This window comes from Mustelus asterias, chromosome 4 (assembly GCF_964213995.1).
Source record: "Mustelus asterias chromosome 4, sMusAst1.hap1.1, whole genome shotgun sequence".
NCBI classification, from domain to species: domain Eukaryota; kingdom Metazoa; phylum Chordata; class Chondrichthyes; order Carcharhiniformes; family Triakidae; genus Mustelus; species Mustelus asterias.
This window is the reverse complement of record NC_135804.1, coordinates 60,139,108-60,155,267: the sequence shown is the minus strand read 5'-3', so window position 1 is coordinate 60,155,267 and position 16,160 is coordinate 60,139,108. Positions and strand designations below refer to the sequence as shown.

The 16,160-nt window shown below is 43.2% G+C and overlaps 1 protein-coding gene across 2 annotated transcripts in view; it reads right to left on the bottom strand.

The window, feature by feature from the left end:
* LOC144492743 (endonuclease/exonuclease/phosphatase family domain-containing protein 1-like) overlaps positions 1-16,160 on the bottom strand; it is a 40,530-nt gene that overhangs the window by 4,692 nt on the left and 19,678 nt on the right. For both annotated transcript variants that reach the window (XM_078211122.1, XM_078211123.1), the window contains exons 4-6: positions 13,305-13,415; positions 10,015-10,149; positions 847-967 (exon numbers count right to left, since the gene is read on the bottom strand). In XM_078211122.1, the coding sequence (XP_078067248.1) occupies positions 847-967; positions 10,015-10,149; positions 13,305-13,415 (367 nt within the window). The remainder of the gene's footprint in view (positions 1-846; positions 968-10,014; positions 10,150-13,304; positions 13,416-16,160) is intronic.

The following is a 16,160-nucleotide window of genomic DNA, read 5'->3' as shown; positions in this document are numbered from 1 at the left end:
GATTGTTGACCTATTGTCTTGGGAACAAATGGTCTTTGTAGTTTGTGTGGATCATTACCTGGTGTTTCGCCATTGCTGGAGGACACCAGCTACTTGTTTCTGTCAATCCCCACCAGTCCTTTCCAAACTTTACAGAACATGGTCAGTCTATTTTTCTCCCTTCTTTGCCACAGTAATTTCCATTCCAAATATTTGATCAAGAATGTGACACTGGTGTATTTTCCCATACTGATTCATGCTGAATTGTGCAACATGTCTTTGCATCACTTCAATGTCTCACCATATAAGGATCCCACACACAATATGCACATTTCAGAACTGAATGAACGATCTGTGCAATCTGATCCTCTTGTCCTGGCCCCTTGTGCATCTTCATCTTCCATTCTGGTGATAGATTACTTTGCATTTCATATGTCCTTTTCTCTCTAAATCCATCTATTACTCCTTGTATATTTGTGTGTCTCTTTCTTTCACTTTTTCTGTTGCTATCTGACTTTTTTATTCTTTCGGTCTTCTCTCTGCCTTTAAAATCCAGACACCCATCTCTTCTCAACCCCTCTTAAATCTCTCATTCAGGCTCAGCTCAGTATCTGGTCCTTTCTTTCTCTATAGCAGACTTTGATATATTTTTTCTGGGCTAAGGGAGCTATGTGGATGTATGTTCCTGTTGCAACATCAGGCCTGCCTTACTCTTCCATTCACGAAGTTCTGAAGCACTGAACTGATCCACTCACCAACCTTGCCACAACAACTCCCTTTCCATGTGACCTGTTGAATTTGGTGTCTTTTTTTTCCATCATGTTTTGAAAAAATCAATAACCGTTTCACAGAATCTAAGAGAAATACCTGCGAGGTGTGCTCGGAGCATGTCCATTTGAAGGCTTTGGCGTGGGACACCTGACACCACTCCAGGATCTTGTTTGGCCTTAAGATGGACGTTGATGAGGTTGAGTGGGAGCACTCCCATCTGCACCAGTCAGAGGTGGAATAAAGACGGAAAGAAAGTTCCTGTTAATCTTTCAGAACCATAGTCTTGGCAAGACATGATGCAGCTTTATCCTAAAGAGAACAGCAAAGGCCTTAACAGTCTACTGGCAGTTATCTGGATGGTGATATTGCCTGTGTGTGTGTGTGACATGCCTGGGCATGCCCCTGCCGGCCCTGCCTGAGACTCCTCCTCCCCAGGTCCAGGTATAAGGGTGACTGCTCCCAACCCCCCTGCCTCAGTCGCCGGACCAGTTCATCAGCATGGGTGTGCTCCAAGTCTTTTGCGAATAAAATTGATGCACTATCAATCAAGCAAAGACTAGTTTGTATGCAAGAACAAATAGGCTTTTATTCGCAAAAGACTTGGAGCACACCCATGCTGATGAACTGGTCCGGCGACTGAGGCAGGGGGGTTGGGAGCAGTCACCTTTATACCTGGACCAGGGGGGGAGGAGTCTCAAGCCGGGCCGGCAGGGGCATGCCCAGGCATGTCACACACACACACAGGCAATAAGCTTAACAGTGGTTTACCACAGACGACTATGCTATGATTGCACCCATGGCTTCCCAGGAGCCCAGTCTGCGAGATATGTACATGCCAGGGTAAGTACGAGGATGCCTCCTTTGCATGGGAAAGGTTGGCACTTTGGGAGACCATCTGCCCAATGCGAATGGAAATTCAGCCACCAGCTTTCCCATGGTGGTGGGATAGTATGTTGCTTGAACCTTATCTACCCTAGCAATAACCCAGTATCCCCAGAGCAAGGGATCTGATCCAGATATAAATGTTCTTTTGCTTTTGAGATAGAGACCACTTGTGTGTGGTGAGCACTATTGTGACCACTATTGTGCCCCACTTTTGTCTTTGTGCAGGCCAGTATTCCAAGAAAGTAGACACATACAAGTGACAACTACTACACTTGCGCTAAACCAAGGCCTGCAAGTGGAAATTCTGGCTTATGGAGTCCCCATCTCATTCTGTAATTTGTCTTGTATGGACCAGACAGAGGCTTCACCCTTGACATGGTCACCAGCAAATGGAGTACCGGTGTAGCCAGATTTGTATTATTTCTGAAGGGAGTTTTCCAAAGTTGCCCTGGGAGATTGACAGAGCACTGACCAATTTCAGGCCCATGCTGCTTGCTTCCTATTCTTAGCCAGTCGCACTCTGTGCGAAGTTGAGGGATAGATAAAATTTGATCAAAAGGACACAACATGACAGTCAACATTGGGTTTGTAGAAAGCAGTAATCTTATGCATTGCAATGAACAACGTTTGAGCCATTTATATTGTTTGTCCCCTCAGATTTATCACCATTCAGTCCCCCACCATATCTCAGCCAAGGACCTTCCATGAGATGCATCTTCCATTCCCTTGAGCCCCTTCCCAGATAACGCCTCTTCATTTTAACCCTTGCTGGCCCCCATGTTATTGCCTCTCACCAGGCACATCCTCTTTGTCCAAAGCAGCCCAAGTCTTGATCTATCCATCCTCTCCTATTATTGTCCCACCTCCAACAGCCCTTTGTTCACAAAGTTCCGTGAATGTGTTGTTGTCTCTTTGTTATGTGCTCACCTCTCCCAAAACTTTCTGCTTAAATTCCATCAGCCCTGCTGGACTGGCCCGAACACTGCTGGCCAGAACACAAACATCCAGCGTGGCTGTGATGAGGATGTATTATCTTTACTTTGCCCTACTTGACATCTCCCAGATATTCACTTTGACCATGTCATGTGCCTCCATTAGGACGTATTTATCCACACACAACAAATGTGGAATACCACCCTCCCAGCCATTGACTCTGTCTACACTTCCCGCTGCCTCGGCAAAGCAGCCAGCATAATTAAGGACCCCACACACCCCAGACATTCTCTCTTCCACCTTCTTCCTTCGGGAAAAAGATACAAAGGTCTGAGGTCACATACCAACTGACTCAAGAACAGCTTCTTCCCTACTGCTGTCAGACTTTTGAATGGACTTACCTTGCATTAAGTTGATCTTTCTCTACACCCTAGCTATGACTGTAACACTACTCTCTCATTTCCTTCTCTATGAACAGTATGTTTTGTCTGTGCGACACGCAAGAAACAATACTTTTCACTGTATGTTAATACATGTGACAATAATAAATCAAATCAAATCAAATCAAGTCTACCCTGCCAACCAAAGGAAATACTGTGGATTCTGAGCCAACTAAAATGCTCAAGACTAAGAGTGCAGGTTATTTTTGAGTAAAGGAGTCAAGGGATCGGAGCAAAGACAGGAAAATGGAACTGAAGATCAACCATGATCTAATTGAATGGTGCAACAGACAACAGGGACTGAAAGGCCTATCTCGCAATGATACTACTATGATAGAAGAGAAAGGGATGCATGATCAGCTTTGGATTGCTCTTGCAATAAGACTGAATGTTCCTTTTGTATTACAGAGTCTACAGACTTTGATATCTTTATGGATCTTGCTTTGTACAGATTGGCTGCAGTATCTACCACCATAACAAATGCCACTGGACTCTGAAGTAAGTAATTATGCGTGAAGTGCCTTCAGATGTTTCTGAGACATGTAATAAGACACAATATAAATACAAGTCTTACAATTTTTCTCCTTTTCATTTAATTGCCTTAAATTCCAGTAGGTGGCACCATCTAATATTATTCAATTGCACTGGAGTGTGTAGACATGGATTTTCTGCCCTCACTTGTCGGCAAGATCTTCCAGTCCCATCAAAGTTAATGGCCTGTTGACTGGCTAGCTGCATCCACTATAATGGATCGGCCTGGAAAATCCCGGCCATGGACCGGTGTGTATTTCTTTCTGGATGCATACCTGCAGTGTGTTGCTAGTCTGCAATGATCGTTATTTTGCCAGACTATTATGCCAAAGTTATCATCCTTCACTATGGATACCAAAGAACTTCATGGCATCTACAAAGGAACAGATGCTATGGACAAATTTCATTAGTGGCCTGGATTTTTATGGTGCCCCGACACAGAAAATGTCCTGTTGGGGAGAAAATCCTTGTAGGTTGGAGAAAATTTTAAACCATTAGCTATTTACGACACTAACAGAACTACCAGCATTGAGTTAAATGACTCTAAATCAGACTTATAAGCCAACAAGGGAAAAGTTTACATACATGGGAATGCAGCAAGAGATTTAAAATAAGTGATTGTGATTTAAACAGGTATTTTGATATTTTAAATGCATTTTATGAAGTAATTGTGCACTTTAGCCAAGAGCAGGTTGCTGCAAGTCATGATGGTATGGGGACATACAGACAGAACCACACTCTTAGGAAACAATGAAACCTCAGAACATGCAAGTTCTTGCCAATGAGAGTTGCTGGCAGTAAAGTTCCCAGGGCTACTTATGAATAGGGTTAATTCACTATCCAGGTAAGACAATGCCTTCTCAGACATGAGAACGTGTATTTGTCTGGTTTGGCCAGTGACATGGAGAAAACTGGTGGGAATATTAACTTTGACATTTGTAGAAGCTGGGTTGCTAAGCAATAGAGGAAGTTGAGTCAGCAATAGGGGGGAGGAAGCATCCAGATTCTACGGATCAATTAAATCCCATTACGTCAGAGGGTAAAATGCAATTGGCTGAAGAATGTGACAGGTGTTATTAATGATTTGTGTGTATTGAAGGTGATTGATTCAAAGCTAATGAAAGGTGGGAGAATTTGATAAGAGAATTGTATAGTTGATCAATCCTAAGCTTTGTATATCAGAGTTATTGGAGAGGTCAGGCTGCTCTTCGTCTAGAGAAGCCTAGGACTGTTCAATAATCTCTCTCTGTGATCGCTGGTCAAATAAAAGATACGTCTTTAAACTGGGACACCGGCTTTGTGAGTCTTTGTATTGGCTTAAATTTCGGCGATACTTGGTCTCCGGGGAACGCACTAACATGTCCCAACATAAAAAAATATCCCAAGGTGAATATAGGGAAAGGGGCAGAAAATTAAACAGAGGCCAATATTAAACCATAATGGGAGAGTTCGGAAAGTGGTTGAATGAGTTTAGATTAGATTTTCACAGCTGGAGAAAGAAGTGATGCAGTGGTGTGGATGGGGTTAAGGGTAGGAGTTTCAAAGAGTTGAGTTGAGTGAGGTGGCTGAAAGCCTTCGACAAGCAGCGGGGTGATGGTGCAGTGGTATTTTCACTGGACAAGTAATGCTCTGGGGATCCTGGTTCAAATCCTACCATGGCAGTTCGTGAAATTTGAATTCTGGAATTAAAAGTCTAATTAAGCCATTGTTGTGAAAACCCATCTGGTTCACCAATGTCCTTTAGGGAAGGAAATCTGCCATGTTTACCTGGTCTGGCCTACATGTGACTCCAGATCCACAACAATGCGTTTGACTCTTAAATGCCTTTTGAACTGGCCACTTAGTTCAAGGGTAATTAGGGATGGGCAATAAATGCTGGCCCAGCTAGCAATGCCTGCATCCATGAATTAATAGAAAAAAATAAGGTATGTCAGGAGTAAAAGAATGACTAGGGTAAGAATAGGGCCAGTCAAGGACAGTAGTGGGAAGTTGTGCGTGGAGCCTGAAGAGATAGGAGAGGGACTAAATGAATATTTTTCATCAGTATTCACACAGGAGAGGGACAGTGTTGTCGAGGGGAGTACTGAGATGCAGGCTGTTGGACTGGATGGGATTGAGATTCATAAGGAGGAGGTGTTAGCAATTCTGGAAAGGGTAAAAATAGATAAGTTCCCTGGGCCGGATGGGATTTATCCTAGGATTCTCTGGAAGGCTAGAGAGGAGATTGCAGAGCCTTTGGCTTTGATCTTTGTGTCGTCATTGTCTCCAGGAACAGTGCCAGAAGACTGGAGGATAGCAAATGTTGTCCCCTTGTTCAAGAAGGGGAGTAGAGCCAACCCTGGTAATTATAGACCGGTGAGCCTTACTTCTGTTGTGGGCAAAGTTTTGGAAAGGATTACAAGAGATAGGATTTATAATCATCTTGAAAGGAATAATTTGATTAGGGATAGTCAGCACGGTTTTGTGAAGGGTAGGTTGTGCCTCACAAACCTTATTGAGTTCTTTGAGAAGGTGACCAAAGAGGTGGACGAGGGTAAAGCGGTTGATGTGGTGTATATGGATTTCAGCAAAGCGTTTGATAAGGTTCCCCATGGTAAGCTATTGCAGAAAATACGGACACATGGGATTGAGGGTGATTTAGTGGTTTGGATCAGGAATTGGCTAGCTGTAAGAAGACAGAGGGTGGTGGTTGATGGGAAATATTCATCCTGGCGTTCAGTTACTAGTGGTGTACCGCTAGGATCTGTTTTGGGGCCACTGCTGTTTGTCATTTTTGTAAATGACCTGGATGAGGGCGTAGAAGGATGGATTAGTAAATTTGCGGATGACACTAAAGTCGGTGGAGTTATAGACAGTGCGGAGGGAAGTGGCAGGTTACAGAGGGACATAGATAAGCTGCAGAGCTGGGCTGGGAGGTGGCAAATGGAGTTTAATGCGGAAAAGTGTGAGGTGATTCACTTTGGAAGGAGTATCAGGAATACAGAGTACTGGGCTAATGGTAAGATACTTGGTAGTGTGGATGAACAGAGGGATCTGGGTGTCCATGTGCATAGATCCCTGAAAGTTGGCACCCAGGTTGATAGGGTTGTTAAGAAGGCATACGGTGTGGTAGCTTTTATTGGTAGAGGGATTGAGTTTCGGAGCCATGAGGTCATGCTGCAACTGTACAAAACTCTGGTGCGGCCGCACTTGGAGTATTGCGTACAGTTCTGGTCGCCGCATTATAGGAAAGATGTGGAAGCGTTGGAAAGGGTGCAGAGGAGATTTACCAGGATGTTGCCTGGTATGGTGGGAAGATCGTATGAGGAAAGGCTGAGGGACTTGAGGTTGTTTTTGTTAGAGAGAAAAAGGTTAAGAGGTGACTTAATAGAGGCATACAATATGGTCAGAGGATTAGATAGGATGGATAGTGAGAGCCTTTTTCCTCAGATGGTGATGGCTAACATGAGGGGACACAGCTTTAAATTGAGGGGTGAGAGATATAGGACAGATGTTAGAGGTAGGTTCTTTACTCAGAGAGTACTAAGGGCGTGGAATGCCCTGCCTGCAGCAGTAGTGGACTCGTCAACATTAAGTGCATTCAAATGGTTATTGGATAAACATATGGATGATATTGGAATAGTGTAGATTAGAGGGGCTTTAGATTGGTTTCACTGGTCGGCGCAACATCGAGGGCCGAAGGGCCTGTACTGCGCTGTAATGTTCTATGTTCTATTGTTTGAAGGGTGTGATAGGTTGCAGAGGGGATATGGAAAGGTAATGAAAAGGTCGGAAAATGAAAATGAGGATTTTAAATTTAATATGCTAGACAGGAAGTCAGTGTGGATTCAGAAGATCGTAAGGAATATGAACAGGAGCAGGCCATTTGAATAATCGAGCCTGCTCTGCCATTCGGTAAGATTATGGCTGATCCGATTGTGGTCTTATCTCCATTTTCCTGCCTGTTCCCCATAACCTTGCCCCTTAAAAATCTGTCAATCATCCAGCCTTCACTACTCTCTGTGGAAGAGAATTCCAAAGTCTAATAACTCTCTAAGAAGAAATTCCTCCTCATCTCCAACACCAGGATCCCGATTCAATTCTGGCCTTCGGTGCCTATCTATGTGGAATTTGTAAGTTCACCCCCTGTCTGAGTGGGTTTCCTCCGGGTGCTCTGGTTTCCTCCCACACTTGAAAGATGTGCAGGTTAGATGAATTGGCCATGCTAAATTGCCCCTTAGTGTCTCAAGATGTGTAGGTTAGGAGGATTAGTGGGATAATTCCGTGGGGGTACTAGGGTGGGATGCTCTGTCGGAGAGTCAGTGCAGACTCGATGGGCTGAATGGCCTCCTTCTGCACTGTAGGGATTCTATGATTTTATGATGATTAAATGGGAGGCTCTTTATTTTGAAACTGTTCCCCCTAGTTCCAGATTACCCCCTAGGAGAAGAAACGTCTTCCCAGCACCTACCCTATCACGATCCCCCAGAATCTTCTATGTTTCAATAAGATCACCCCTTATTCTTCTACCCTCTAAGAGTACAGCCCCAATCTGTTTAACCTTTCCTGGTAAGACAGCTCTCTTATGGGCGACTGGTACATGGTCCAGGACCGCACACAGGTTAAAGTTGGAGCGCAGGAGACCAGCAACAAGAGTACTGGAGAAATTTGATCTGGAGGTGACGGCACACAGACTTTTTTTTACAACAGTGAGATTAGGCAGCTGAGAGGCCAAGGCAGTAGCTTGATGTGGACAAGTTAGTGGCTAACAACCATCAATGTAAGATAGCCACCTGGTAGAGAATTGGGGGAAAAAAAACTTATTTCCCAGAGAGTAGTGAAAATGAGGAACCTGCTTTCACAGGGAGCAGTAGAGGCTTCTAGATACATTTAAGAGGAAGCTAGATAAACATGAATAAGATTAGAGGGTAATGCTGATGGGAGTTATTTGAGAAAGATTTGGAGGATGCTAAACACCTGCAAAAATGTTTGAGTTGAATGGTCTGATTTGTGCTGTAGTTTCTTTGCAATTCCATTAAGCAGCATTGGCGGCGATAGGATGTGGGGCTTGCTTTAGAACCATAGAAATGATCATGCATCTTCCTACATATGTCCCATAGCCCTGCAATTTACAGCACTTAAGGTACAGATCCAGGTACTTTTTAAACAAGTTTAGCATTTCTGCCTCCACCATCAAGTGAATTACAGACACCCGCCACCCTGTAAGTAAAAAGGTTTTGCCTCATGTTCCCTCTAATCCTTCTGTCACTTAACTTGAATCTACGATCCCTGGTTTTTGAACTCTCTGCCAAGAGAAACAGGTTCTTCCTGTCTATTCTCTCCCTACCTGTGACAATTTTGTATACCTTAATCATGTCACGCCTTCTCAGCCTTCTCTGTTGCAAGGAAAACAACCCCAAACTCTACATTCTCTCCTCTTGGCTACAATTCTCCAAACCTGGCAACATTCAAGTAAATTTTATCTGCACTCTCTCCAGAACAATTACGTCTTTCCTGTAATGTGGTGACCAGAATTTCACACAATACTGCAGTTGTGGCCTCTCCAGTGCCTTATATAGGTTCATCATTATATACCTAGCTTTGTATTCTATACCTCTGCCAATGAAGGAGAGTATTCTATATGCCTTCTTTACAACCTTATCCACCCGTACTGCTATCTTTAGGGACCTGTGCACTTGCACGCCAAGATCTCTCACTTCAACTGCGCCTCTCAGTATATTCCTGTTTATTGTGTATTCCTTTTTACTGTTTGACCTCCCGAAATACATTACCTCATATTTATCAGAGTTGAATTCTATCTGCCACTTTCCTGCCCACTCTATTTTGGAGCTTACAGCTATCCACTACACAGCCAATTTTTATGTCATCTGCAAAATTCCCAATCGTGTCCCCCAAGTTCAAGCTCAAATCCTTAATATATAAAACAAATAGCAGGGGTCCCAACACTGAGCCCTGCACAACAGGTTTCCATTCGCAAGAGCAGCCATCGACCACTATCCTTTGTTTCCTGTTATTAAGCCAACTTTGGATCCAATTCGCCATATTACCCTGTATCCCATGGTCTTATACTTTTTTGATCAGTCTGCCATGTGGGACCTTGGATTTTACTAAAATCCAAATAGATAACATATAATGCACTACGCTCATCAATGCTGATTCTGAACTAAGTTAAACATGTCCTAATTTTGCATAGAAACAAGGACAAAGGGCTAGAATTAGAACCTGGGGAACATTTCTCATCTTCCCGTAACATTTGCAAAGGTGCTACAAACAATAACAGGATAGATGAAGTTAAAACGTAGGCCTTGGATTTCTGTACCAGCCTCCCTGTCCTCTGGCCTCTTGAAGATCTAGGCTGAACAAGTCTGGGACTTTACTCGGGTATTCTATGCTGTAATCTCTCTTCCCCAATCCTTGATGCACAATTTAAGAGATGGCCTTAAATAGCAGCAAAACCTTTTCAACCGTATCTCACCTTAAAACGCCCTAACAAAGGTTGACTGTATGGCTGCTGTCCATTGTCCTGCTCCAGCAGCTTCTCTAGGCTGACAGCCCGGTCCAGCTCGAGGCCTGAGCTAGTGTCCCAAAGGAAGGCCACCCGTTCTACACCCTGTGGGAAAGTTGGAAGATGAAATGAAACACCAAGCTTCCTAGTAAAAGAAAAATATCAAAATAAATTACACTCCGGTAGAATTGCACAAAGTGGGCTCAGAAATCTGGGTGTAGTAAGAAACCCACAATCAGTATTGTGCACGCTACTGGAGTTATTTTAGGGACTTGAGTTTGCATATATCCTGCATGGAAATTTTCCCAGGTTAAAATATTCTTATATGGAAGATAAAATAATGGCCAGTCTTCAGCCCAGGAAGAGGACTCATCCAAATGTATTAAATACTAAATAAAAAGATAAGATTTACATTTATATAGTACCTTACAGGACCTGCCAAAATACTGCCAAAGAAATACTTTCAAAGTTTAGTCACTGTTGGAGTGGAGGAAACACAGCAGTCAAATTGTGCACAGCAAACTCCCACAAAAGGCAATGTGATTTTTTAACTATTAATTTGCAGGATGGGGTGTCGCTAGCTGGGACAGCAATTATTGCCCATTCCTAGTTGCCCTTGAGAAGGTGATGGTGAGCTGCCCTCTTGAACTGCTGTAGTCCATGTGGTTAGGTACAACCACAGTGCTGTTAGAGTGGGTAGTCCAGGATTTTGACCCAGTGATAGTGAAGGAATGGTGATAGATTTCCAAGTCAGGATTGTGAGTGACTTAGAGGGGAATGGTGTTCCCAGATATCTGCTGCCCTTATCCTTCTAGATAGTTTTGGAAGGTGAATAACAAAATGTTTTTGGGATATCGATTGAGTGATAAATATTGGACAGTAAACTAGGGATAATCCTCTGCTCCTCTTCAAAATAGTGTCATGAGATTTTTTTTTATCAACTGAGAGCCTTGATTTGTTGCCTTATCTGAAAGAAGGAACCTCTGATGGTGCAGCACTCCCTTAGTACTGCACTAAAGTGTCAGCTTTGACTTTTTGTGATCAAGTTCTGGAATAAATTTAGATAAGGTACACCTATTGTGATCCAGAGGGCCAGGTGGTGCAGGACAAAATTGGAGCCAATCCTTTACAAGCATTTATTTATTTATAAAGATAGACATTACAAACATACATTTAACGCAACAACTACAGTTTCAGTATGTTCTTATTTATAGGGATGTAAGTGAATCTCCAAGTAATGCCCACCACATGCATAGAATTAAGGATAATTAATATACAACTAACAAAACCTACTACTTCAAATTAAGCCAGGAAAGTAAGATCAGAGCACATATAAATGGAGAAATGAAGGTAACAGCTCAGAAAGAGGATAAACTTAATGTAAATTTTGTTTCCAGACAGTGCTCACCTTTATTCTGCTATTAACACCTACTCTAATCAATCCTGTTTCTTTAATCCTATAATTACCACTCCCTTTGCCTTTATTCCATGACATCTTTGTAATTTTATCCCCCCCGCTCTCTAACCTATCCCTGACCTTCTCTTTTACAGTAAGAAGTTTAACAACACCAGGTTAAAGTCCAACAGGTTTATTTGGTAGCAAAAGCCACACAAGCTTTCGGAGCTCTAACCTTCTCTTTTACGCCACCTGACCCTCCCCCTTTTTCAAAAGCATAAAACCTATCACATTCCTACGTCTCTGCAGTTCTGAAAAGAGTCATATTGGACTTGAAATGTTAACTCTATTTCACTCTCTCCACAGATACTGTCAGACCTGATGAATATTTCTTGCATTTTAAAAATATTTCTGTATAAATGTTCTTCATTTTGTTCAGCTGACCCTAACTGTGCCAATTATTTGCTAGAGTAATCTAAATCTGCTCTCACTGCTCCGTTCTCTTACTAGTCCTTCATCTTCCTCTACTTCAACTATGTATGTACTCTTCCCTTAAATTATGCAGTCATCTCTGGGGCAAAGCACTTCATGCACCATCTACCCTTAAACCCACTGAGCTTTAGCTGCTGTGAGGAGGGTTGGAGGAAGAAAAAGTACATCACGGGAAAAGACAAATATGGAACTTTTTCCTCGCCTCTCTCCAGAATTTGTTAGTAATTATTTTGACCCCTCATCATAACCTCCCCTGCCAGAGGAAATATTCTATCCTCTTATACTTTGTGTTTGGGGCTTTGAATCTGATTTGCAATTCGTAAACTGGCATGGACTGAGATGCATGCAGGAAATATTGGATTCTGAACAGAATCATTGGGCGAGATTTTCCGGCCAATCCCGCTGTCAGGATCTACTGGTCCCGCCAACAGTGACCCCTGACCTCCTCCATTGGGGAGGGTGCAAACAATGAAAAACCCTGTTGACAGCAACAGGACTGTAAGATTGTGCCATTGGTAGGCCACCTCCACTGCCACAAAAGTCGCTACGAAACGGGGTGGGGAGGTGGGGGCGTCGGAAAATCCTGCCCATAGAATTTTACCAGATGGAAAGATATCCTTTAAACCAACATTCCCATGAGAACCACAGTAGAAATTCTGTCTCAATATTCTAAGTCCAACTGAACTAATGATTTACACAGGCTTACAGTATCACCTCTTTGGTTCTCTCCAGCTCCTAGTTATAAAACCAAGGATCCCAAATGGTATTTTAAAAATAGATTATCTACTCATTGCCCCAAATTTAACTATTGTTTTGGCTTTTGCAGTACTTAATAATGATAGGATTTCAGGCTTTAACAATGAAGTCTTGAGCATCTATAATAAATGTTGACCTAGCCAGCAATGCAGCCAGCAATGCCCACATCCCATGAACAAATAAAAGAGTCACAGATTGTTGTTGAATCAAAGGTTGTGGTCAATCAATCCATCCATGGCCTTACCCCATCTTATTTTTGTAACATCCTTCAGTCCAAAACCCTCTTAAGATCTCCACTCTCCTCCAATTCTGGCCTCTTGTGCATCCCCAATTTAGTTGCTGTGCAATGCCTTCAGCTGCCAAAGTCTTAAGCTCTGGAATTTCCTCTGTAAACCTCTCCACCTGTCCCTTCTCAATTAAAAGCAATCTCTTCAACTGAGATTTTGGTCACCAATCCTAATACTTGCTTGTGAAAGATTGTGTTAATGTATGAAATGCCTTGAAATGCCTGTGAAATGCCTTGGGAAATGTTGCAATGTTAAAGGCACCGTATAAATTGCTATTTGTTCAAGATGGGATTGATAATTCATGCACATAGTTTTGCTTGTGAATATACCTGTTTTTCTTGTCCTTTTGAGGTATCTAACACAACATACTTCCACCTGCCACGGTCCCCTTTCCATTCTTCAACTGTAGCAATGGTGGGTTTCTCAAGTTCCAGGCATATCTAGGGAAACCAAGCATTGGAGCAGGTTAGTAATGTAATTATGCTTAACTGATGCCCTTCACTGGTGGAGGTGCTGAAGAGCACAGTAACTTGATAGGTAACTAAAGAAGAAAGACTTACATTTATGGGACTTCTTATCAAATCTGTGACAAACACTTAACATACAATTCATTTCAAGTGCAGTTGCTATTATATTGTCAAGCACAACCATCATTTTTGCATACAAACAGTTCCCATAAACAGCAGTGAAATTAATGGCCACTGAATCTCATTTAGATGGTAGTTTATGTGGCTTAAGGGATGAATGAGAGTTAATTCAATAGGAGAAGTCGCTGCTCAAATCAAAATATAAAACCTAATATATACCCAAGAGGCCTGGTAGGCCCTTTTGGACTTTAATCCAAGATTGGGATGTCTAGCACAGTGCTTGTCAGTAATGCTGTAGACTAGAGTGTCAGCCTGTGTTATATACTCAGAACTGTCCATTATGGAAGCATGTATACTATCAACTGAGCCTCACTGCTAGGTACAGACCCATTAAATCCCTCCTGCCCAATCACCAATGGGTACAGACCCACTAAATCCTTCCTGTCCAATCACTGCTGGGTACTGATCCATCAAGTCCTTCTTGTCCAATTGCCACCGGGCACAGATCCATCTAATCCCTCCTGTCCAATCACCGCAGATGCTGATCCATTAAATCCCTCCTGTCCAATCACCACTGGGCACTGACCCTCCAATTCCATCCATTATTTATTCATTTATGGCTGCTGGCATCACTGGCTACGCCAGCATTTATTGCCCATCTCTAATTGGTCTTGAGAAGGTGAGGGTGAGCTGCTTTCAGTCCATGCGGTGTAGGTACACCAACAGTGCTGATAGTGAGTTCTGTGATTTTGATTCAGCAATATCTTTCCAATTCAGGATGGCGTGTGGCTTGGGGGGTAACTTGCGGGAGGTGGTGTTCCCATGCATCTGCAGTCCTTGTTCTTCTAGGTGGTAGAAGTCATAAATTTGGAAGGTGCTGTTGAGGAAGCCTTACCAAGCTGCTACAGTACAACTTGTAGATGCTACATGCTGCTATCAAGTGGAACAGGTGGTGAATAGAGCAAATGTTTAAGGTGGTGGAATGGGTGCCAATCAAGTGGGCTGCTTTGCCCTGGATGGTGCAGGCTTTCTAAGTGTTAGTGGATCTCCATTCATCCAGGCAAATGGAGAGTATTCTATCACACTCCTGACTTATGTCTTGTAGATAGTGGACAGGGTTTAGGAAGTCAGGAGATGACTTACTCGCCTCAGAATTCCCAGCTTCCAACCTACTCCTGGAGTCGCAGTATTTATGTGGCTGATCCTGTTCAGTTTCTGGTCAATGTTAACCCCAAGGATGTTGATCGTGGGGAATTCACCAACAGTAATGCTGTTGAATGTCAAATTCATTAGATTCTCTCTTGTTGGAAATGTACATTACCTGGCACTTGTATGCTGTGAATATTATTTGCCTATTACCAGCCCAACAGGGCAGCCTGTTGGAGCTGGGTTACGGAGAGTACATTGGGTTGCAGATAGGAGATTGTTCATTATGTGAACTTTGGAACAGGAACAGCAAGAATAATTTACACAAGGTCTGGAAGGGTATTTCTAGATGAATGACACTTGATAACTGTAGAGGGAGGAGCTCCCACAGTTTCTGTGAGTGACTGATGGTAAATGCTCTTTAACGAGGTGAGTAGGTTTGTAGGTTAGACTGTACTGCCTGACATGCCTTGCGTTTCAGTTTGCGATCAGGCTGCCTTATGTTGTATGAGTCATTGCTACCAGAAAGGTTCTGGGTTTGATTGTTAGTCTGAGATGAGGTTGCAGATCTCAGGCAGGTTAGCTGAAGGCTGCCGCAACTGACCTCAGTTTTCCTGAGACAGGGAGGTCTTTCCTCCCTCCGCTCCAATTCACTCAACAAAGATTGCTGCTGAACATGTGTGTGCATCAAGCACAGTGCCAGGCATGGCTGCATTTCTCACCAAGGTGCAGTAAGTTGCTTTCAACTGAATGGATATGCTGCCTCATTGACCAAGATGCCAGAGGACAGGTGGTGCCCATAGAATAGCATCCACTCCCCAGCAAGGAATTGATGTGTCAATGGAAATGCACAATAGCATCTTGAAGTTCCTACTTCAGTGTTTCAGGCACTCACTGGGAGCGCAGATTAGGAAGATCCACATTTTGTTTGTAAAGAAAAACCATGGGTTTGGAATGTTGAATTTCCTCATCTGCACTTCCAGGGTGCAGCAAATGCGGAAGTGACAGATTCACACTTATCTCTTTCTCCCTCAATCTCTCTAAGCCATACTATTTCTGTAAATTTTCAATCAGCAAGCTTTTTTTATTCATTAATGGGATGTGGGCACCACTGGGTGGGCCAGCATTTATTGTCTCTGAGAAGTTGGTGGTGAGCTGCCTTCTTGAACCGCTGCAGTCCAGGTGGTGTAGGTACTCCCCAACAATGCAGTTAGGGAGGGATTTCCAGGGATTTGACCCAGCAACAGTGAAGGAATGGTGATATATTTCCAGGTCAGGATGATGACTGACTTGGAGGGGAACTTCCAAGTAGTGGTATTCCAGGTATCTGCTGTTATTGTCCTTCTAGATGGTGGTGGTTGTGGGAAGGTGTTGTCCAAGAAGCCTCGATGAGTTGCTGCAGTGAATCTTGGAAGATGCTCCACACTTCTGCCACTGTGTGTTGGTGATGGA